The sequence below is a fragment of the Abramis brama genome, assembly GCF_963993115.1.
Source record: "Abramis brama genome assembly, chromosome: 16".
Taxonomy (NCBI): Eukaryota; Metazoa; Chordata; class Actinopteri; order Cypriniformes; family Leuciscidae; genus Abramis; species Abramis brama.
This window is the reverse complement of record NC_139978.1, coordinates 13,878,891-13,902,756: the sequence shown is the minus strand read 5'-3', so window position 1 is coordinate 13,902,756 and position 23,866 is coordinate 13,878,891. Positions and strand designations below refer to the sequence as shown.

At 37.4% G+C, this 23,866-nt stretch overlaps 4 protein-coding genes across 4 annotated transcripts in view; 2 read left to right on the top strand and 2 right to left on the bottom strand.

The window, feature by feature from the left end:
- Positions 1-13,999, bottom strand: part of LOC311098384 (H-2 class II histocompatibility antigen, I-E alpha chain-like) — an 88,227-nt gene extending 74,228 nt beyond the window's left edge. Inside the window, exon 1 of the mRNA XM_084138559.1 lies at positions 13,990-13,999. The gene's annotated coding sequence lies outside the window, so the exon portion shown is untranslated. The remainder of the gene's footprint in view (positions 1-13,989) is intronic.
- On the top strand, positions 1,059-7,471 carry pold2 (polymerase (DNA directed), delta 2, regulatory subunit). Its single transcript, XM_084086932.1, has 11 exons — positions 1,059-1,225; positions 1,377-1,592; positions 1,676-1,797; positions 3,649-3,772; positions 3,862-3,976; positions 5,488-5,686; positions 5,785-5,865; positions 6,143-6,300; positions 6,374-6,501; positions 7,022-7,123; positions 7,225-7,471. The coding sequence occupies exons 2-11, from the start codon at positions 1,379-1,381 to the stop codon at positions 7,383-7,385; spliced, it is 1,404 nt and encodes a 467-aa protein (XP_083943058.1). The 5' UTR covers positions 1,059-1,225; positions 1,377-1,378; the 3' UTR covers positions 7,386-7,471.
- pqbp1 (polyglutamine binding protein 1) lies at positions 8,242-11,423 on the top strand. The gene is made up of 7 exons (XM_084086933.1): positions 8,242-8,343; positions 8,520-8,586; positions 8,705-8,816; positions 9,109-9,209; positions 9,677-9,904; positions 9,993-10,071; positions 11,061-11,423. Exons 2-7 carry the CDS (start codon positions 8,520-8,522, stop codon positions 11,233-11,235), a joined length of 762 nt encoding a protein of 253 aa, XP_083943059.1. The 5' UTR covers positions 8,242-8,343; the 3' UTR covers positions 11,236-11,423.
- On the bottom strand, positions 13,172-23,650 carry gpkow (G patch domain and KOW motifs). The gene is made up of 11 exons (XM_084138553.1): positions 23,455-23,650; positions 23,164-23,336; positions 21,882-22,021; positions 19,177-19,283; positions 17,804-18,011; positions 16,664-16,796; positions 15,709-15,877; positions 15,500-15,623; positions 15,216-15,285; positions 15,031-15,116; positions 13,172-13,887 (listed from the first exon to the last, which is right to left on the bottom strand). Exons 1-11 carry the CDS (start codon positions 23,634-23,636, stop codon positions 13,759-13,761), a joined length of 1,521 nt encoding a protein of 506 aa, XP_083994679.1. The 5' UTR covers positions 23,637-23,650; the 3' UTR covers positions 13,172-13,758.
- Positions 23,651-23,866: the final 216 nt, after the last annotated feature.

The window sequence follows — 23,866 nt, the reverse complement described above, 5'->3', positions numbered from 1 at the left end:
AATATTAAATGTTATATTTAAAATTTAAATAATACGTCTAAAAAAACGCAACAGTCCCGTACATAAACCATAGACTAAAAAAATTAAAGTCCCCGTGAACCGGAAGTTGCAAACGACTTTTCTCCAGTGTTGTGACGTGTTTCCCAGTGAAACGGAATATTGAACAGAGGGCAGGGTTTTACTCTAGCGCTCCTCCTCTCCATCTCTGCTCATAGCAGACTAGTCTCAGCCTCAGACGTCACGCCCACGGAACGTTGGCTAAACGTCTGATGCATATGGTACACTTAACTGGAAACACTTCAGGAATGTCGAAGTCGTCATCTGATTGGTTGAATTTTATCGGATTTCCGGGGGCGCGAGTGTCGCGTTTATTTTCGGTCCGCCGGGAAACAAAGCGCAGACGTGTGATTGCGGAAGAAAAACTGTTGTGTTTACATGAGTGACAATGAGCATTTATCAAGATCAGCTAAACGTAGGATTCTCAAAAGTATGCGAGGTTATACGTGCACGAACAGATCAATGACTTACTGCTTGTTTTCTTCTCCTTCTTTGATTTTCTATGCTGACTGACTTGTTGCACGCCGGTCTGTTGTTGTGGGGACATTTCCACGCCCCGAAACGTGACGCTGAACGAAACGAACTGTAATTGGTTGTTTGACATGTCGGTCAAACGGCCTTATGGGCGGGCCTTGGCCAAAGAAAGCTGCTATGAATTCCAGACCTTCAGCCGTCAGTCTGAAGGTCTGGCTACGCGAGACTAATAGCAGACTAACGGTTTGAGGGGAGTGGTTAAGCGTTTCCCAACCCAAGTCCTCAGACCTACGTCATCAGGGAAGGTCCTCCAACGCAGAGGGGAGGGGCATTTTCAGATTTTGATTAAAGATTACGAAGCCAAAAAATTTTTTTGTGTGGATTGACTTGCATGGATGAATTGTTCACCACAAAACGATCAATTTAGGCAAACAAAGTAAGTATAGTCAATTTTGATTTCATGTGGACTTTAACGCAGATTATTTATATTTCCGGTGGCTTTTATTATGAAAGCGTGTTATAGCGGAACTCGCGTCATATTTTCTTAGAGGTCAGAGGTTGAGTATTTAGCGGGAGATACCAAAAATCAACACAGAGGAGATCGATCTGATTTTGTTGTTTTTTTATTTACTTTATCATCGAATCAAACTAGATTTACAATATACTGTAGAAAACCAACACAGCAAGGAATACGGTAAAGTGAAGCTACGGTGCTGTTAGCATACAGCAATATGCTTGCTTGACAACTCTATATCGATTTTTAATACAATGTTTAATAATGCATTTATATTTTATTCACATAAAACTGCTCCGTTGCTAATTTAGCGTCCAAACCCTTTCTCCAGTCATGTTCTCAGATGTGATCGTGCCCAAGGAGACGCTGCTGTGTCCTCCGGGGTCCTCGGAGCCCGTGTTTGACCGGCACCAGCCCTCATACAGCGGCTGCTCGGAGCGGTTCCGCCTCGGCGAGCGCAGCTTCAGCCGCCAGTACGCGCACATCTACGCCACCAGACTCATGCAGATGAGACACATCCTCAGCGACAGAGCCACGCAGAAGTGGGGTGAGAAACATCCGTGAACTCACTGACAGGCTCGTGTTTTCCCCTGAAGCGCTTCTGAACATGAGTGAATGTGTGTGTGGCAGGTTGTGTCGTGCCCATCAGGAAGCTGTGTGACCTGCAGATGGGTGAACAGTGTATAATAGTGGGCACCATATTCAAACACATGGAGCTGCAGCCCTCCATCCTGAAGGAGATCAGCGAGGAGGTTAAACTTGGATGATACAAGCATTTTTCGCTTTTCCTCAGTCTTCCCTTTTTAAAGGGACACAAAAATGAAAATTAGCCCATGCTTTACTTGCCCTGAAGCTATCCTAGGTGTGTATGACACTCTTCTTTCAGATGAATACAATCTGAGTTATATTAAAAAAATGTTCTGGCTCTTCCAAGCTTTATAATGGGAGCGAATGGGTATATTTTTTTGGAAGTTCATCAAAGCGCATCCATCCATTATAAAAGTGCTCCTCACGGTTCTGGAGGGTTAATAAAGTCCTTCTGAAGTGAAGCGATGCGTTTGTGTAAGAAAAATATCCATTGTCAACTAAAATAACTAGCTTCCAGCAGACGGTCGTACGGAAGTTGACTTGCGAGTAAGAGTTACACTTGAAGATGTAGGAGTAGCGTAAGCTTTGATGCCTCTCGCGGTTCAAACAAACAGTACTGGGCAACTGCGACTGCGTTTGTCAATTATGTTGTGTGCCAAGTTCAAGTGTTATTTTTTTGCCATAAATCGATACGTGCGGCCGTCTGCCCGAAGCTAGTTATTTTAGTCGATAAAGTTTTAAATATGAAACATTTTCTTACACGAACGCATCGCTTCACTTCAGAAGGCCTTTATTAACCCCCCAGAGCCGTGTGGAGCACTTTTATCACGGATGCAGGGATGTAGTGGAGGCTAAACGCACGTAACGCCATTTACGCACCTCCCAAAATTTGGAAATAGCGTTTGCCCACTTCCAAAGTGCGTTTATCCACCTCTAAATTGCGTTTATCCACCTCTAAATTTCACGTTATTTGAGCAGACTTTGCTTTTCCAGTGCGTGATCGCCGATCGGCACATGATTCGAGCATTTGGGCCGTTAACTACAGAGCAGAACGGAGCAAACACGGAGCAGAGAGCGCAGCGCGTCGTCACACACGCGCGCGCAAAAAAAAGGGTTCGGCGCACACACGTAGCAAAAAACACACGCTCGTGAAGTTACTAAACAAGCTGCGCGAGAATGAAACTTGATCGCAGCCGCAACAGGAAATCATTAAAACGATGCAAAAAAGTGATTTTTTTTATTCATTACAGGCAGCTGGTTTAATGTAGGGAGCATGTCAAAACCCAACTGTACAAGAGATTTAGAGGGAATCAAGCCTGCACCAGGTTAAAGACTTTTCCCTCTACAGGGAAACACTAATCCACATTTTTCTAATAGACCAAACAACTAATCAATTAATCGAGGAAATATTCAACAGATTAATCCCAAATCCCTAATCATTATGTACAAGTGCATTGCATTGGAAGCCCTGGATATAAGCGATCTCTCTTAAATATTTTTGTTCTCTCTGTTTTGTAATTTAGTAAACTTTATAGATTTCAACCATATTATTCCATTTTGAGTCTCTTTAACAAGAACTTTGATTAATGTATGAATTGAATAGTGATTGTGTGACCTATGATGAGGGAACAACCAGTGATACCCTTGGTAGTACCATCAAATGATAGCCTATAGCGATGTCATCAGGATACACATACACCGGTAGGCAGTGGCCCACCTTACCGGGTAACCAAGTTGTGGTCCACCAGAATTTATAGTTTACCCACCTCTTTTTTTACCACTACACCACTGCACGGATGGATGCGCTTTGATTGACTTCCCAAAAAATATACCCATTCACTGGCATTATAAAGCTTGGAAGAGCCAGGACATTTTTTTATGTAACTCAGATTGTATTCGTCTGAAATAAGAATGTCATATACACCTAAGGATGACTTCAGTCATCAGAGTAAATCATGGGCCAATTTAAATGTTTGGGTTGAACTAACCCTTTAACATGTCTTTTCTCTCTTCAGCACAATGTGATGCCCCAGCCACCTCGTACCAAATACATCAGCCAATCAGATGAGCTTATTTTGGAGGATGAACTTCAGAGGATTAAACTGGAGGGCAACATTGACGCACCCAAGTTTGTAACAGGTGGGATACATATAGAAAGATACACTTACCTGTCTCAAACTTCTCATGCTTCTCAATTTTCCTGCTTTATAATGAAATGGTATTTCCAGGGAGTGTGATTGCCATCATGGGTGCAGAGAAGAACGATGGGAAATTCACCGTTGAAGACTTCTGCATGGCTGATCTTCCTCCACAGACACCTAGACAGCCTCTCAGCTCAGACAGGTACAGAAACACACACCTGACCGGACTGACTGAAGAGCAGGAGATTTGGTTTTTAGACGTACTCGTGTAAATATGATAAACTGATAATTACTTAAATGTTATTATGACTATTAAAGTTAGGGTAGGCAATGCTTTTCATAAACACTTTTTGTTATAGTGGTTGAAACTCTCTTCACATCTTGATAGCATTCAATAAAATAAGTGGTCTAAATATTAAAAACATGTACATATATCTTCTGTGGAAGTCTCCGGACCAAAAAAATGTCCGTCGAATCATTGCATTCGGTCTGAATCAGCATGTTGCATGAGGTTATGCATAGTTGAAGTCAAAGACACTGAGGGCCACAAACAAACAGCAGCCACATTTACTGTTCCTCCTGAACCAAAACAACGAGCTTTTGCTGCGTTCACACCGTAACTATCATTATTAAGAGATGGCAAACCAGGACGTTCTACTCGGATTAATGCGTTTCTATGTCAACACTATCAACGCCCAAATGAATCTGCAGTAGTCAGGTGGTACAACTAGAGCTCTGTAAGATGCTTACATTATTATTATTATTATTGTAATGTAATGTGTTTTGAGACATGAGGTAATTTAACGGCGTCTCTCGTGACGCTTTGCAGACTCTGCTGTGGCGCAGTGTGCGTTTTGGAGAAGTTGTTGCTTTGTAGATGCTCTGAAGGGATCTTATGCTTTCAAAGCTAGCTTGCTATTGCTAGCCTCTCTGAATTTTCCTACCCTACCTTTAACTGATGAATGATGAGTATTGAAGTCACTGTGAAATGGAAGTATCGAAAGATCTTTTCTTCTTAATTGTAACGGATTTTCGAAAAAGAAAACGTGTAAGACGAGGACTTCGTTTTATTCATCGAATGTTGATTGGATGGTGAGATGTGGGCGTAGCACTCAATAGTGGAGGCAGATGAACGTGAGCTTGCAGGGGCAGAGCATTAAAGGGATTCAATGATTGGAGAAGTCCTGTTTACTTCACCATAGAGAAGTCTGATGTCTCACAGGAAGGTCCAGTTATGACATTTTGATCCAAAAATATAAGGTCAAGAAAAATGGGGAAAAAAAGAACAACAATTGCAAGATTTCTAATATTTACAGGTGGAGAATATAACTGTGAAATGTAAGTTATGCACTGAAAAAAAACACATCTCAAACGCATTAAAGAAACAAGCTGTATTAAACTATATGCATTAACTATATCTTACATGTTATTTTGCAGCCCTTATGTCTCATGTTTAGGAAAAATTGAATTATGCATTTTCACTGCTGCAGCTCATTCCGTGTCCTCCACTATTTTTCAGATGTGCTCGTAATATCAAACTAACGTTACTGTATATCGATATAAACTGTATTGCCTCATCCTATATCGTTTATAAAATATATCGATATATTGTACTAGCTCTATATACTGTAAATAAATAAAACATCTCGGATATTGGATATATTGTGCTGCTGTTAAAGTGGTACACACATAACCTTTCCAATTTCATTTTAGGTTTGTGCTCCTTGCGTCTGGCCTGGGCTTGAACGGCAGCAAAGCAGACAGCATGATGGGATTGCAGCTTTTGGTTGATATGGTAACCGGTCAGCTTGGAGACCAGGGGGAGCAGAGCGGAGCAGCATCCATCTCGAGAGTCATATTAGCTGGAAACCTGTTGAGTCAAAGCACTCAGGACAAAGACTCAACAACTAAGGTGTGCAAATGGGACTTACGCTCCAAGCAGTGCTAATTGAATTCAGTTACATTTAGTGAATAAGTCTTGTTTTCAGTTAAACTGTTTTCCATTTGAAGGCAAAGTATCTGACTAAGAAGACTCAGGCTGGGAGTGTGGAGGCTATCAAGCTGCTGGATGAGCTTCTAGTTCAGTTAGTGGTGAGTATTTGAGTATTTGTATTTGAGTGTTTGTGAAGGACCAAAATGACTGAGGGCCTAATTTGGGACAAGCCGAAATGTATCCTCCCCTATTTATTCCATATATCAAGTTTATAGGACAAGGTCCCGTAGCTCTTAGTCGTTTTCTGATCACATGGTGGGATTAGACTGGCTTTTATCCATTAAAATTCCAAGTCTGTCATACTGTTAAATTGGTAATGAAGGGGCTTTTCATTTCAGTTCCAGGTGTCAGTGATGTGTGATTTGTCCTCTACAGGCCTCTGTACCTGTGGATGTCATGCCTGGACAGTATGACCCAACAAACTACACTCTCCCCCAGCAGCCCCTGCACCGCTGCATGTTCCCTCTGTCTGTGCCGTTCCCCACACTGCAGCTGGTCAGCAACCCTTTCCAAGCCGTCGTAGATGGCGTCCAGTGAGTAACTGCCTTTATTTTTATCCTGTGTTAGTGGCGAGTGTACATGAAGGTGAATGTTTTGTGGTCTCAGGTTCTTGGGCACAGCAGGACAGAACGTCAGTGATATTGTGAAGTACAGCAGTGTGGACGATCATCTGGAGATATTAGAAAGCACACTGAGACTCCGTCACCTGGCTCCCACCGCCCCGGACACACTGGGTCTGGACACTATATTTTCTTTGTTTTATTTATATATTTGCATTTTTTTGGTCTGATTGTTGACTTTTTAAAGGGATATTCTGGGTTATTTTTAGCATAATATCTGTGTACCTCAAATGATCAAAAATTCATGCAAACACTGAAGATTGAGTTGAATTTTTTTGTCTGTGGTAGAAAGACTTGAGGTTAAAATTACACTCAATATACATTTTAATGCATTATATATATATATATATATATATATATATATATATATATATATATATATATATATATATATATATATATATATATAATGTATAGGTATATATATTTAAATGTATTAATTTTTTTTTATTTCATAGTTTATTACAGACTTTAACAAGACTTTTTCAGGACCTTAAAACATTTTAATTTATAAAAGGAAATATTCATTTTTAAGGTTTTTAATATCTTGATTTTCATTACATTCTGTTAAATATATTTTGTATATTGCACCATTAATGCTAGATTACTCTGATATGTTCTGTTGACCCTTTAGGTTGTTACCCGTTCTATAAGAAAGATCCCTTTATATTGGAAGAATGCCCCCATGTGTACTTCAGCGGGAATGCACCAAGCTATCAATGTAAAAGAGTCACAGGTGAATAGAAAACTATTTTACAATATTAAAAACAACACTATGTAACAGTGTGGCCATGCTTTATCGATATCTTTTTGTATGGTAATTTTTGTCTTTCTCAGGACCTGAAGGACAAGATGTTCTCCTGTTGGCAATCCCAGAGTTCAGCAGCACACAGACGGCCTGTCTCGTGAACCTGCGCACTCTAGAGTGCGAGCCGGTCTGCTTCTCCTCTTTTTCCACAGAGGATGATGAGGACAGTGAGATGAATATCAGCCATTAAACACTCGCTTATCAACTTATGGCAATTGTTCACTTGTCTCTGTTCCGTTGTTTGTTAATAAAACTCCCTCTTTTGTATGAAACAAACTCCCTCTTTGGGTCTAGTGTACTTGTATGGACGTCATGTTTCTGAGGTTATTTGCCGCATGTATTTAAAATCACCTTTATTCTACACTTTTATTACATTTATGCACCATGCATGAAACAGTTACATTATTTTAAATTTTTTTGTAGTAAGTATAACATCACCATGTTACCTAGTCCTTAATTTTATAATTTGGAAACAATTCATTTGTGTTTGATAGTTTTAGCTTTAGATTTCAGAAACACATAATTTTGCTTCACAGAAAATTCAGTTTATTATTTACTGAGGGGACTGTGCTGGAATCCTACATAATGTGAAGATTGATACTAATTTTAAGACACCAATACAGTAGAGAAACGCACAACATGGTTAGTATTTATTAGTACCAACAAAACGTTTTTTTTTTCCCTTTCAAAATTGTTATTTTTAACTTGGTTAACATCAGCAGCTCATTTATTACTGAAAAAAAAATTGACATTAGTATGTATTAGCCCATGAAATGTCAATAATCTGACTAACAAAAAAGCATCCTCAAAAATCTATTTTTTGCATTTTAGCGGCATACAAATTAAATCCAGAGCGTTTTGTCGCCATCTAGCGTTAAAAAAACACCCACTAAGTCTTACATTTACATTAATATTTTAAACTGGTTTAAACACCATATTAATGGCGTATATCTTTAAAATGTATTCAGATGTTCAAATACACGTTGTTGTTATTGTTTTTTTTCTTCTTCAGATAAGCGTTTAATTCGCTTCCTTTAGATGATGTCACGTTACGTCTTTGCTACGTCATTGTTCCGCGTCCGCGTTGCTCGTTTGGCTCCTTTCAATGAAACGTTTACTACATAACTAAAATTTTGGTCATCATAAAGGTAAATTATGCACTCACCGTCATGTATTTCTTATTTAAATTGCATGTGTAATGTTTTGTCCATTATTTGACTACAAAATCAGCCTCTGTGTGTCAGCCCAGATCCAGATATTGGTAGTTTAACGTTACTCGTGGCTCGTCAACACTGGTCACTGAAATGATTTGCTCTGTCTTTAGATGCCTCTGCCTCCAGCTTTACTTGCACGCCTCGCTAAAAGAGGGATCGTGAAACAGTCTGACCAAGGTAAGATACATCATGCATATTTATCTTACTGGGTAATCTATAAAACGTACTGAATGATGAATTCATGCTCTCATTTATTGTCTCTCATCATCATCATCATCATCATCATCATCATCAGAGGCCGAAGAGGAGATCATCGCTGAAGACTATGATGATAACAACGTTGATTATGAGGCTACAAGGCTTGAAAATTTGCCAACGAATTGGTACAAAGTGTTTGACCCCTCTTGGTAAGCAGTTCATAAGCTTTTGTTTTTCTCTGGTCAGCGGTAACAATCCAAGACATTCATTTTTAATGTAACAGCACAAGAATACAATGACGCTACTGTGGCACAAAAATTGCCTGAGATATCAATGTCACTTTGAAGTGCACTTAGTTACTGAACAATTACCATATTCATGATTCTTGAAGTTACCTACAAGAATAGCATTGTAATACCATGATACATTCCCAAAATTCTAGATTTCAACTTTATTAGTCATTGCATATACATAATTATCATCCACTTTTCTTGTCCTTAGCGGTCTTCCGTACTACTGGAATGTGGAAACAGATTTAGTGTGCTGGCTGTCTCCTAATGACCCTTCTGCTGTCATCACCAAGGGGGTTAAGAAACAGAAAGGTAAGACACATGCTGCGTCCCTCAAAGTATGTACTCTTTTTGTGAAGAAAAAAGCAGAAGGGTAGACAAGCTCTGGGACATACTGTCACGTCATACAATTGCATCTTTAACGGTTGCGCTATGTTGCATCCTGACACTGTCAATCATCTTGTCACAGTTAAAATCCATCATATTTTGTAGTTTTTTAACACTTTTTACTCGTGTTTGTAGTTCTGAACCGAATCCTCCTCCAAAGTGCAATGGGTTGTGGGCAACAATGGCCTTTAGAGTGTGCACAGATCCACACACAAATTTTGACATACTCTTTTCAACATGCTATGCATTGGGACACACTTATTCTAATCTCACTTATTATTTAGGATGGATAGTATGGACACTGGGATGCAGGGATGGACATGCATAAGTACACAAGGATTTTGTGTTGTTATTGAGACATATGCTGAAAATGTTTGTGTTTTACTTCCTAGGTGATACTGGGCATGACAAAGTGGACATCCACTATGAGAAGGCAGAGAGAGAGAGGGAACGAGAGCGAGAAAGGGAGCGGGAGCGGGAGCGGGACAGAGACAGGGAGGACGGACGGGACAGAGATAGAGACCGGGATAGGGATAGAGATCGAGACCGGGACAGAGACCGGGACCGTGATAGAAGGATGCGGAGAGACGACATTGCACCGTATAACAAATCAAAGAGAGGTAATTTATGCATAATCTGCCTCATTAGATATTTAATTCATAAATCAAAGTATTGCTACAGTAAGCTTGAATAAATGCAAACTTTTAGGAGGACTAGGAGGAGGGCGGAAACAGCAGCAGGAGGAAATGGATCCCATGGATCCCAGCGCCTATTCGGATGCTCCAAGGTAATGACCAGCTAGTTTATAATGAACACTACGGCTGTGTTTGAAATGGGATGCTACTCTTACTGACTCTGTGCGACATATGCAAGTTTTCTGTTTAGTTTCATGTTTTATTTTCTCTCAAATTCTCTGTGGTCCGTTTTAATTTTACTGGAGTTCGTTTTAATGGTTGAATTAAATTTCAATAATCAAAAAGGATGTTGTTGAAAAAAATTAAAAAATTAAATTAATTAACTAAAAAAATGAACAATAAAAGTACACAATTTTCAGAAATTCATTGTTAGTAATAAATCATAAAACAAGGAATCTAGAAAAAATGTAAACCAATTTAGTATCAAAAATGGTGGTAATCAAATGGATGCATAAAACTTTAACAACTTAACTAATCGTGTAAAATGTAAATTTGAACAATTCCTTTCATTTTTGGATTTTGTCAAACAAAGTGTTGGACAAATAAGGTTTACTGTTTAAATGAAAACATTGAAGAAAAATTGTGATATTCCTTAAAAATAATGTTTTATTAATGTAGTCTAATATTATTATTGTTGTTATTACTTTTGAGAAGTGCGTTCTACTGTTCAATAGTATTTCTGTCACTATTTCTTCACGTTTTATTTCAAATTGTCTGGAAGACATTTAAATTTCTGATTTTATTTGCCACTTGTGCTTGAGTATGTGCTTTTTGCACTTATATTCACAGACATTAGCCAAATATCAATTTGAACAAGTGTACAGCCCTACTTTTGAATATTCATCCAAATTAATTAATTCCGCGTTATACAGTAAATTCCATTTTTATGAACGTAATTCTGTCCATGTTTTCTGCATCACATAAATCATAGAGCCCTACATTGGATACCTACTAAATTTACTGAAATGTTTAGTATACAACAGACCGCTATACAATGCACTCAAAATGCGTTTATGTGAGATCTAAAATTTCTGTAATAAAGAACATGTTCCTGATCAATATACTGCGCTGTCGCTTTTAGGGGCTTATGGTCCACCGGTCTCCCCAAACGCAATGAGGCAAAGACAGGAGCGGACACCACAGCGGCGGGACCCCTGTTCCAGCAGAGGCCGTACCCCAGTCCTGGAGCCGTCCTGAGAGCCAACGCTGAGAACACAAGACGCTTGGAGGAGGATGATGATTCTGATGACGACTGAGCAGGAACAGCGTGTCTTTAAAGCCTTTACGACTGTTAAAAGGCTTTTGTAATTTCTTTTCTTACATTTAGGACAGATTCATTTGTAAATATACCATGTGTTGTATGTTATGCATTTTATAAACAATTGTCATTTTACATAACATAGTGATGCCGTTCCCTGCAAAATAAACATTTTGTTTGAATGTGTGTCAAGTGGTTTGGTGCTCATTTGAAATGATTTGCATATTAAAACAGATAGAGACTAAATGATGAGTTATATAGTCTTGAATAAGTTATAAAGTCTTAAATTGTAGGAAAAACAATTAAGTGAGTTTATGCTTAAAACAAGAAAACTATGTCAGTGAGGTAAGAAAAATAATCTTGTTTTCCCTTTGAATTAAGTTCTATTTTTCTGACCCACTGGCAGATATTTTGTCTCATTTTAAGCGCAAGTTAATTTAATTTTGATGCTTTTTTTTCTGAAATCAAGAATACTTAATATCGTAAGCAATTTTGCTTCTCAGGTAAATGTATCTCTGTGGTGAAAATCAAGCTTGTAATGTTGTTTATATGTCTGTGGTGTTTTTAAATATACTTTAAGACAAACCATGTGGAAATTCATAAGTCAACACCATTGCTGAGTATTTTCTCCTTAAAACTGCAGTGAACCTAACTGGTTTGAAATCGCTGGTGTTTCTGACGTCATCACATCAACGAGTGGATCTCTGAGCTGGTGTGAGTGAGTGGAGGCGGTGCTAATTTGCATATTCATAGAACGTGTAGCGTTACATTCAAGCTATTTTAAGGAAGATTTTTTTTTTATGTCAATTTGTTTTTAAAATACGTAATTTTGGTGATCAAAGATGAGTTTTCATTGATACAATTGTTGACTACAGGGGGACTAATATTATTTAGATATTTGTACTGAAAAAAAAAAAATACTGTCTAAGAAATCATTTTTGTAGTTTGCATATTGTTTTATTGTTGTATGTTGCATAACATTTCATAATAGTTTTCTACTTCGGGTCACCCCCTCAGTGTACTTTTTTTTTACAGTCTATGATTTCGCCATGTTGAAATGACAGCGTAATGTCGTTTGCTGATGCGAAAAAGACAATGGCAGAATCAGTATCTGTATGTATGAAGCAGCAGAAAAGGTCTGGAGCCAGAAGACAGAAAGACCGACAAAAAACAAGTGAAAACATCCGGAAAACATATATATATATATATATATAGCACATTGTCACTCTATAGCCTGGTTTCACAGACAGAGCTTAGATTAAGCCAGGATTAGGCCTTAGTTCAGTTAGTACATTTAAGTAGCTTTTGTAAATGTGCCTTAGGAAACACATTACTGGTGTGCATCTTGAGACAAAACAATGGCACTGACATATTTTAAGATATATCAGTGCAAGTTGGTTTCAGTTAAAACAGCTCAAACATGCATTTCAGTCTGAGACTAGACTAGAGCCTTGTATGTGAAACCGGGGGTCTATCATCAAATAATGTCTAAGTAAGATAATATTTAAATTCAATTTAGTTCAACTTTAGTTTAACTTAGTTTATGAACAAAGCTTGGCAGTTTCTATTGTGTGGGCAAATAATACAGTGCAATCCAATAATGATTGAAAGATTTACAAGTAAACATTCCTCAAAAGCCAGGTGTATATTTAATATTTGTGTTTTCACATGATTTGTCTAAAATATTATGTATGGATAATGAAGTAAACCCAATTTGCAAATTCAGCTTGAAATATGAATAACAATATAAAAGTTATTCTTACATTTACTTTATAAAAATAGTATAATTGTGTACAACAGATATGTCAGGAAAGTTAATCATGTTGATAATTTAGAGGTCTTAGAAATTAATGTATCAAATATGAGGCCGTATGCTTTATAGGGTAAAGGTCAAGGATGAGTGATGTTATATAGACCAAGATATCAAATCAAAGGCATTTTGAAGGAATTTTAATATTTTATTATAAAAACATGAGTGAAAATTCTAAGTGGCTTGTGTATAACTTTGTACAAACTGTTAACCTTTTAATAAATTCAGATCTTTACTGGACTAAGAAACCATGCAGAGTTTCAAAAGTTTTTGGATTCTAATTAAATGGCAGTGAGATATTTAATTACATTGGGCCAAAATGAAATTTCATGTTCTTCCCAGATCAGCAGCAGACACTCAAACACTGATGCTACAATGGCTGACCTGCGTAAATGTTCATTATCACTATACAGAGAGGAAAATGTCACTTTTTGTCATTGATCCCGCTCACATTTCTAAGCACAACACAAAATATGCAAAATATTTTTTCGTGACAACAGACTCTTACTAACAAGATATTATGTTGCTTTAAGATCGCAGGTCTCATCATTCAGATGCATTTAAAAATACAACACAACTAGTAAAATAAATTAAGTCCTGGTTGTATTAAAAATGTAATGTATCTGACATGTTGGTCACAAGGAATAAAGGGAAGCCAATCAAAACAGGGTTGGGATGATGAAAGGTGTGTCGTATCATCCGATTGGTTTCTCAGTGTTCTGTTCCGCCCACATAATGACAGATGGCGTCATAGTCGAGAGTGAACAGCTGCTCCTCGTACCGGTCCAGCTGAACCATGGCTTGACACTTCTCTCGGTCCCGCTTCAGGATGCGGCCCACCTGCAAGATAACGCATTATGATTCCACAGCAGAAATATATGGATAGAAGTAATTGACAAATTATGAAAGACTTAACGATTATATGTGTGGTGGACCACAGATACATATCAAATAAGGATAATAACTTATGGGCTCTGTACCAAATTCTTGTGAGCTGCCTCGTAGACTACTTAGGCAGCTACTTTCTAAGGCATGTTAGCATGATGCTAAGGAAACACTTCTGAGTTTTCAGGTCTACGCACCTCATTTGGACAGTTAAGGCGCGGTGATTTCCTGGCTATTTTTCAACATGATGCTAAGCTAATGACAACACTAAGGACAAAAAAATATACTAGGGCTGTGAAACTGTTTACATAATATATATGTGTGTGTATTTAATTATTTTGTATATATAAATACACACACATGCATGTATATATTTAAGAAAAATGTTATATAATATTAATTATATATAAATATATACAGGCAAATATTTCTTAAATATATACATGCATGTGTGTGTATTTATATATAAAAATAAAAATAAATATAAATATACACAGTATACACACATATATTATGTAAACACAAACTTTTATTTTGGATGCGACTAATCGCGATTAATCGTTTCACAGCCCTAAATGGCATGCACAAATATTTTATTTTAATTAGGTTACCAATCTTAACTAATTTTAGTAAAATCCAAATCCAAAATAAAATCCATCTTGCTGTGCATTCTGGGATTGCCTCATCTGTGATAAGTACCACGCAAGCCTGCCTTTGGACCAAATGAGGTAGAAGCAGAGCTATTTTTTTATTATTTACATACGGTTATATTATTTATTCATGTTTTGAATTCGTTTTTATTTATGTAGACTTTTATTGTAGTTTTTGTCATTTTAAACTTATTTTATTTACATAACTTGCCACTGCAACATTTCTAATTTTCATTTGATTAAGTTTTGCTACTTCACGTAATATTTATATTTAATTTTTGCTTTACTTCATAATGAAAATGATTTTAATAGTTTTACTTTATAACACCACTGGGTATTATCAACATTATTCAGTGTGAAGTTCAGAAGTGTCTGACGCCTACAATGCTGTCTAAGTAGGAGGCCCACTAGGATTTGGGACACAGAGCAAACAAGTGAATCCATTTACCTGTCCTCTGTGTTCTCCCAGAACCACCATAATGTAGTCCGAGTCGCTCTTGGGTACAATGGTCTCCAGCATTTTCTGTCTAATATCTGAAACAGACGAATGATTAAAACTTAGAACCAGTTATTAGGCCAAAGTATCATTGTCAAAATGCCTCTTATAATGGTCAAGGTGAAAGTGTGTCATACCGTCCAGCAGCCTGTTGTCCTCTGTACGACACACACAGGTGTGGGGCGTCACGACATCCTCGACTCTCATCTAAACACACAAAACAAAAAAAAATACTTCAATTTATACTAATATCTTATGGCTTTATAATATCTTAATTATGGATAATCGGAAAAAAAAGCATTCTGTTCAGTGTATTTATGAAAACAAGAACACATCCTGTGTGTTTCCCTCCTAAAACACCAATACAACATCTCTCAGACACTGTACTAAACAAACCAGGCTCACAACACTAGTCCAGTACCTTAGAGTTGTAGTATTTGCCTCCTTTGAATGCTTTATCTATGAATCGCACACGGAGGTCCCGTTGGAGCCATGAGGGGGCCGGAGGAGAGGGACGCGACTCTTTAGCCGGGGGAGGCTTCCCTCTGGCAGGAACAGGAAGTTCACACACATAAATATAGATTCAATAATATACATGCAAAACACGGTGTTCTTGAGTGCCTGTCTTACCTGTCTGCACTTGATTCTCTGTGTTTCCTTTTCTTCTGATCTTTCTCCCGGTCTCGATCTCGATCTGTCTTTCCCCTCTCATCTTTGCCGTTTAACTTCTGCTCTCGTTCCCTCTGCTGTTCCCGCTCTTTTTCCCTCTCTTTGTCCTTGTGTGCTTTACTAAGACGACCTGGGAGACAAAAGAAAAAAACGATTAATTCAATGTTATTTTGGGGCACTTACAGTGGAAGTGAACAATTGAGGAAATGTGAAGCTAATCATTTTATAAAAAGCACTTGCATACAACCATTTGAGCTGTAAAGCTGTTTAAATCAACTTTGAGCCGTTTTAGAGATTTAGGGTTTGCTGCATTTTTAATGCTGAAATCATTGTTTATGTCTTGTGGCTATAATTTTGAATCAGTGAGTATTTTAATGTTTATGAATCGGTTTCATTCACTTCCACTCTAAGTGCCTAAGATTTTTTTTTAAAGAAAAGAAAGGGCAAGTGGACATTCATAGACAACTAATTGTCTTTATTAAAAGCATAAAAAACGATATTTACAATTTTAAAACGATGAAACCGGTTTCACGTGTGCAAATCTGCTTGCGAGAATCCCGGACCACACAGCTTCTGATTACAGACAAATAAAGTCTTGCTGATGATGTTTTGGGTTTAAACGCTTGCACTCAAACAGCTTGTTTTCCCACAAGCTCAAATTGCACTTTACACAGTCAGCCAGTTCTTCAGTCTGTGTTATTCTCAACTGTAGAACTGTAGGCTAAGCTAAGCATAATTCATTCAACTAATATATCAGAGCTCAATTCTACAATCCAATGAAATCATGAGGAATAAAAAATGCCCTGCCCAACATTATTTCCCACACATTCAGTTTCACTAGAAACCATGTCACATTCTAGAAGTTAAATGCATTGTGAATGAATAGTCTTCTTTATAGATGTAAGAGCAAACTCACTGAGGTCTTTGCTGTATTTGTCGTATTCCTTGCGAGGGACTAGTTTTAAAGAGTGCTGACTGATGGTTACTGTCTTGCCACCGATGGCAAGTTTGACTACAACTCTGGCGTTATCTGGATCCACTCCCTCGATCTGTCAAAGAGACGGTTTGAGAACAAGAAAAGGAGACAAAATAGCAAAAAATAAGAAAAACAGACAGGGAGAAAATCAAGAATAAATGTCACTCAGACTATTATATTCTAGTATTATATTCAGACTATTCTATTATATAATTTTGCACAAAAAATTCTGGAAATTGTTTCCTAAAATATTTATTAATTGACAGGAGAACTTTTATTAACCACCAACCATCGTTGCTGATAACCTTAAACATACTTTTTTTTAATTAAAAGATAAATCAACTTCATATACATATTGGAGCTTTAATGTTTCTTGGTACACATAAACAGGTCCAGATTATGAACACATAGGGCCCTGGGGCTATAGCAAACCCAAGGGCCCCCCTTCATAGTAGCTTCTTATCTTGGTGCCACAACATTTTATACCACAGAAATAATTTGTCTTTTTTTTAAAAACAAATCTGTACAATCAATACAATGTATTGCATCTCTGTATAAAATATAACAAATATTCCAGGCTACAACACAAAATCACAAAAGCATTATTACGAGATATGAGGTCAAAGCAAACAGGTTTCCAGACACAGCATTTGAAATTACCATTGTGTGCAGTTTACCTGGAATCTCATACCTTTCTCAGATCACTAATATTTAAAGTCCCCCTGTAGTCAATCATTTTATTATAATCTCTGATCACCAAAATGACATATTTAAACGTTTTTTTACAAGGTTGCAAGGTCACAAACTTGTGATGTCAGAAACACCAGCGATTTTCGAACCGCGTTTTTGAGACTTGAGTCTTTGGTTCACTGCAGTTTTAAGGAGAAACTTGATTTCACCACAGAGGGACTTTAAAATCTTATATATAATATCTTAAAAGCATAATATATGCTTTGCTGGCTCACAAAATGCTTTGAAGTGCTCCATCTTATGTAATTCCATCATCTCTTTAGTGTGTCAGTACACGGGTTCTCCATTACTGTCACAGAACTGAATACGGATGAAGTAAAGTCCACTCACCTTCCCGTACAGGTCTTTATGCGCTCCTGCTACAACCTGCACACATCCTCCAGGCCCCAGAACCAGCGCCTCCTCTTCTTTCCCCCTCTCATCTCCGGGTTTAGGGGGTCTCTTGGGGACGCCGGGCTCCAGGTCTCTGATGGCTGAGCGATCAGCACCCAAACCCAGTCCTTTAGGCCTCAACTGATGCTCTATAGGCTTCACATCTCTAACAGGTAATAAAAGAAACAAAATAATTAAAAAGGAGCAACTAGGACATTTTAATCATAAACCACAAGCAAACAGAATCTCCATCACGTGCATGCGCGCATCCCGCCCCTCATAAAGAGCAGCCTGTGTGTTTTCATGTCCATACAAGTGGACAGATGGGCCCGTAAGCACAAAAGATTAAAAAGTCTGCGGCCAGTCTGCGCCAAAGATTCCCTCAGCCGGTCTGAAATAATTCTTCATTGCATTTGACATAAAATCATAATCTCGCGTCAATAATGTCTCCAACTGGGACAATAATCCCAACACAAGGAAACATGAGCGGAAAAGACTTGTAGAGAGTCAAACATCACGTGCATTAGAAAGCGCTTACTGCACAAAACAGTGATGAAACTATAAAGATACTGTAGATAATATTTTATTATTTGAAATAATTATCTTTAAAATGAATGAATGAGAATATTATATATATATATATATATACACATGTATATACACACACATGCATATACACATGCAGTTAGGGATGAATGAGTACCCAATTCCTTAGGCTATAATTGATCACTAAAAATAATATTAAATAATTTATTAAATAATTGTGTTGAATTTTCAGCTTTAAAAAATTTCATTTTTAATATTGCGATGGCCATTAAGGTATATTTCACTGTACTTTTGAATATAAGCTTATCAAGAACATCTGACAAGTTTTTAAATATTAGGAGAAGATCCATCAACATGTTCCTTTTGTCAAAATCCTTTATGACCGATGGATATTTTATTAGCTTGTACTGGGTTTAACCCTGTGATAAACCTTGGAAGAAGTTAAACAAAGTTAAACCAAAATTTTAGCAAAAATGTTTTGTTTTGTTTAAATCTGATATAGTTTTACCATAAGCTTTTCACACAATAAAATAGTCACAGAATGGAAATGGAATATTCTGGCATGGAAATTAATAATAAAACAAACATCTGAATATGCTGAGTGTCAAGGGCACTTAAAAACAAACAGGTATAATTTTTTTTTTACATTAAACTAAAATTAAAAAACACTTTAAGAGTCAAAGCTGTGACCTATTTAGAGGCACGTGGTGCTCATGTGGGAGAAACAGGTTCAATTTTTCTGCTCCCTCCCACTCGTTTTAATGTCTTTAATTCTAATTCCTTACTGTTTAAATGTGCGTCCAATTCCCTCTCCTTGCTTCCAGCCCATTCCCTTCAGCATGGCCAACCCATAAGCCTCCACAGGAACAAGTTCATAGTCGGCCTCTGTGGACTGAATCAGAACGAATCAGATCAATATTCGATACACATCTCAAACATCTCCACAGAGAAATCAAGCACAAGCCAACACGTACAGACTTACAAAGCAACCAAAAACACATTCAGGCACTAATTAGAAACACACACCTCAACCTACAGAGAAGCTGATAATTAGATGAAATATCACAGCTTCTTTTTTACACAGTGGAATAAACAAAAGCTCTTTGACAGGCAGAGTAGAATTCACTCATAATGACTCTGAGCCGTGTTAAAGCCTAATCAAGCTGTAGCTGGCGCTCTCACTACAATCTACAAGTGATGGACTTGCACTGCAGGAGAAAATGACACTGGAGGTGTGTGTAAGAAAGAGAGAGAGAGAGAGAGAGAGGTTTATGCAGAGTAAGCTGTTTGGATGCAGCAGGAGAGTTCTTCATCACTCATTTCATTAGGACACACCCTTATACCACACACACACACACACACACACACACACACAGTAAATGTAACAAGAACACTGCGTGAGCAATGACCTTGAACTGCCCTGTGCTGACACCACATTTGGCACCATAAGTGGACAACAGCTCGAGCAGCGGAACATACACTCATAGAACACTAATGAGTTTTAATAAAATACACTTCACAAATCAACAGCTACAACTGCATTAGAAATCCTCAGCATGTTCAAACACTGATATGGCCCGGATTTGCAGTTAAAACAGAGAGATACAGTATCTGTATACAGAATTGATCACAGCCATATACAGCGAGCACAAAGTGGTGCAGTGCCAATAATAGCCATTTCTCTTTTAATCAGTTAGCCTGCATGATGGCATTTTTACTGAGGTCATTTTTTAAAATTTCAAGACGGTCAGCGAGTAAATGCATTCGCGCTGTTGGTGTGTTTTGAACCGAGCTGATACATTTTCCCTGTTCAAATGAGCAACCGTTTAATGTTTCTCATACGCAACAGAAATGGCAGCTCTTTTCAGTCATTATTCGCATAATACATAAACCATATATAGAAGACTTATCAACCTTCTGTAATAATTTTAATCGAGGAAAAATATATTGCGATAATTACGGTTATCGTTTTATCACCCAGCCCTATTACATATGAAAATATATGACAATAGAAAACAGTTATTTTAAATTGTAATATATTTCACATTATTACTGTTTTTACTGTATTTTTGATCAAATAAATGCAGCCTTGGTAAACAAAAGAGCCACCCCGGTTTTAAATGATAGTGTATCGACAAAATATATTAACTTATTCTCTTACGAAACAAGTTTGGCTGTTAATCATAACCAAATTGCTTATAGCATTAGTCATTGTTTTAGCAAACTCAGCAGGTTTAGCTCCATTTTGTTTAGCTAGACAAACTGTACCAAAATACAAAACGAGAAAACCAAATTAATGTACTTAGAATATCTCAACTCGCAGTATTTACAGAATGTTAACTCTGTATGATTGTGACTCAATGTTACAGTCATTAGACTTGAGTGCACACTACAGTCTCGTTCTGTGGTATAACTCATTCTGGATCCATTTCATCCAGCTTTACAGGATTTTTCCATTAATTAAATAGCATTGCTATGATGAATTTGACACTAAAATGTATCTTATGTGCAGGATTCTCAGGAGGAGACAAAGTATTTGCAAAAACATTTAAGTGTTTAATAATTTAAAGGGCCAGTTCACCCAAAAATTAACATTCTGTCATCATTTACTCACCCTCAAATAGTTCCAAACCTGTACGAATTTATTTCTTCTGCTGAACACAAAAGAAGATATTTTGAAGAATATGGGTAACCAAAACCCATAGTTCATCAACTGTTTGGTTTCACATATTATTCAAAATAGCTTATTTTTCCTTCAAAAGTTCATTTTTGGGTGAACTATCCTTGTAATGTGTAACACACCATACTGAGAACCAACATTCATTGCTGGATAGACTATCTGAAAACAGTAAGGCCGTGTGTCCACCAAAGCGTTTTTTCACGCGCCTGGCATATTTTTCCAATTGTTTTCAATGGGAGCGCCGCGTTTTTAAAATAACGAGGTGCTGAGCATTTTTTTTTGCGCTGAGCACTCAGCGTTTTTTTACAGGTCGCCGAGAGTTGAAAAATGTTCAACTCTGGGTAAAACGCAGCGCTCATCACTGTCACTTTTTACCCAACCGTCCAATCACAGTGGTGGAGAGGCGGGACTAATACCACACCGACCAACCGCCACATTCTGCTTGTACAACATCAACAGATGACAATAACAAGCATAATAACGAAACAAAATAATTTAAAACAAGAGCCAGAGAAAATACATTTCATTGTATCGGCAATTTAATATAGAATCAACACAGAAACTAAATACGTGTGAAATGAGATACTAATAACACTTTCGCGGATATTCCGTATCATAACAAGCAAAGCGTCTCAACTGAAAAAAATGCTGCGCGGGCAAAACGCTCTCAAGCGCCCATAGCTAGGCGTTTTCAGCCGCCCAAAAACGCTTTAGTGGACACACTGCCTAAAGGGGCTCAACTTTGGCCTAAACAGGTTAGGTAAAACAGTTCCTTCCATCTCTTTTTTTTTGTATCCATCAAGGACCTACCGACTCTGGTCTCATATCCACGTTGACTTTGTCACCATCCTCAAAGCCCTCGGGAGCCTGGTTCTGCATGAGGATAGGAATGGCAAGGTTCGGATCCGACTGTGGTCCGTTCTTCCATCTCTCCTGGTGTTTTTGAGACTCTGTAGTCGATGACATTCAAACAGAACTACATTAATACATTATTCTTCATTTAGTAAATGCTTTCTTATAAAAAAAACACTCCTGACTTACTGTATTTTTAGTACAATGACTGAAGGAGTAGAGCATTCAATCTTTGACTTACCAGCCCAGATCTATAACCATCAAGCCACATTATTGCCACAATATACTTAAGAGTGAAAAGAATGTAATGTTTTGGACATATAATTGCAAATAAATGAAACTGTTATTTTAAATGCCATTAGTTGAACATAAGAGTGTTTTGACACGCTTAAGTAGTACTTTAGTACTTCTTAAATGTAATTTCATAATTACTTCTATTGTCTTTGAAGTATAGTTAAAATGTACTGCTAAATGTACTGACAAGCATTTATAGTAAACTAAAATAGGCTATGCTTTAATGTAATTTCTATTGAAACTTGTTTGTTGTGCATTTAAACGTATTTGTAATTACACATTTGGAATTTAGTATGTTACCTTTTAAATGTAACATTAAATACAGTTACAATTAAAGTATGTTTATGTTAGTCAAGTCAACATACAAAATTAAATAATACTTTACAACATGACAAAATATTATGAAAACAATTAATTAATGGTGTACTTGGGTGTATTAAGAAGCAGTCATGAAAGTGCACTCTCTTTCAGTACACTTAAGTGGCATTTTATTTCATTAATATATCAGCAAGTACAGTATTTTTTTATTTATTTAACTTTAAGATTTGAGGTATAATAGCATAAGCGCACATTCAATTCAATTAAGCAACATTCTTTTTCACAAGGGAAAACCTTAAGATTTATTGCCATAATCTGAAACTGTAGGATAAATTTGGCATCTCACAAGTAAACAAAAAGTAAACAAACTTGTGTTTTGAAATCTAGTTAGCGACTTGGACAGCCTTTTAGGGCATAATATGCAACTTTTTGCAGTACCGTGTCAACATTTTGTAAACATTAATTTACAAATGTACTGACGTGGTATTCCAGTCTAAATGCCATGAATCATGTAAGTTTGGTAATGTTAGGCTATATTTTTGGGTGCCCAAAAACGCTTCCTTAAAGGCATCTCACGAGGTTTTAAAACGCGTCCAAAACCAACTGAACAAACAATAGAGCAACACACCTTCGATGAGTTCTTTGACGGCTTGAGACTCCACCGTGTCCTGCGCCTCCCGGGACGGGTCTTTGGTCTTGTCCTCGCTGCTCTTTTCCCCTCGCTCAGCATCCTGTCGGTACCACCGGTTCTTGTGGATCAACGGGATAATAAGCTCCTTCGGTTTCTCCACCGGTTTGGTTCTGTAGAAGCAACAGACATACACGAGTTGAAGCACACGATAAGATTATAAACAATCAACATTATACTGCTTTTATTGAGACTATTTGCTAACCTAGCTAACGTTAGCATTCAACTCACCCTTTTAGTTCTTTCCCTTCGACTTCAACTAAAAAATCTCGCTCTTCCACTTTCCCGGATTTGGCCCTGCTCAATGTTTTACTAAAACCGAAAGATATTGGGGCAGATTTTTTGCCTCCATCATCTTGGCCAATATTAATCTTCAGTAATTGACGCTCCTCTTGCCACTCCGGCGACGCCATGTTTGTTGTGTGTTGTAATCGCTGGTAAATGTAGTTTTATTGTGCAAACATCTCTATACCCGGAAAGGTTCAAAAGACTACAATTCCCATAATGCGACACGGTACTAACGACTTTATCTCTTCTGTTTTAAATATTTAGAGAAAATGTTGTCTAACATTGGTAACGCACACATAACTGTTCTATTCTTTTTTTAGTAATATATTATTATATTAGTAATGAATATAGTTCT

Excerpts from the sequence above, each read along its gene's own strand:
- pold2 (XM_084086932.1), top strand. The coding sequence starts at position 1,379 with ATGTTCTCAGATGTGATCGTGCCCAAGGAGACGCTGCTGTGTCCTCCG. Across the intron at positions 5,687-5,784 it reads ACAAAGACTCAACAACTAAG|GCAAAGTATCTGACTAAGAA; the intron begins GTGTGCAAATGG and ends TTCCATTTGAAG. Across the intron at positions 5,866-6,142 it reads AGCTTCTAGTTCAGTTAGTG|GCCTCTGTACCTGTGGATGT; the intron begins GTGAGTATTTGA and ends TGTCCTCTACAG.
- pqbp1 (XM_084086933.1), top strand. The coding sequence starts at position 8,520 with ATGCCTCTGCCTCCAGCTTTACTTGCACGCCTCGCTAAAAGAGGGATC. Across the intron at positions 8,587-8,704 it reads CGTGAAACAGTCTGACCAAG|AGGCCGAAGAGGAGATCATC; the intron begins GTAAGATACATC and ends CATCATCATCAG. Across the intron at positions 10,072-11,060 it reads GCCTATTCGGATGCTCCAAG|GGGCTTATGGTCCACCGGTC; the intron begins GTAATGACCAGC and ends TGTCGCTTTTAG.
- gpkow (XM_084138553.1), bottom strand. The coding sequence starts at position 23,636 with ATGGCGTCGCCGGAGTGGCAAGAGGAGCGTCAATTACTGAAGATTAAT. Across the intron at positions 18,012-19,176 it reads ATTGGACGCACATTTAAACA|AGATGTGAAGCCTATAGAGC; the intron begins GTAAGGAATTAG and ends ATTACCTGTTAG. Across the intron at positions 15,117-15,215 it reads GGACAACAGGCTGCTGGACG|ATATTAGACAGAAAATGCTG; the intron begins GTATGACACACT and ends CGTCTGTTTCAG.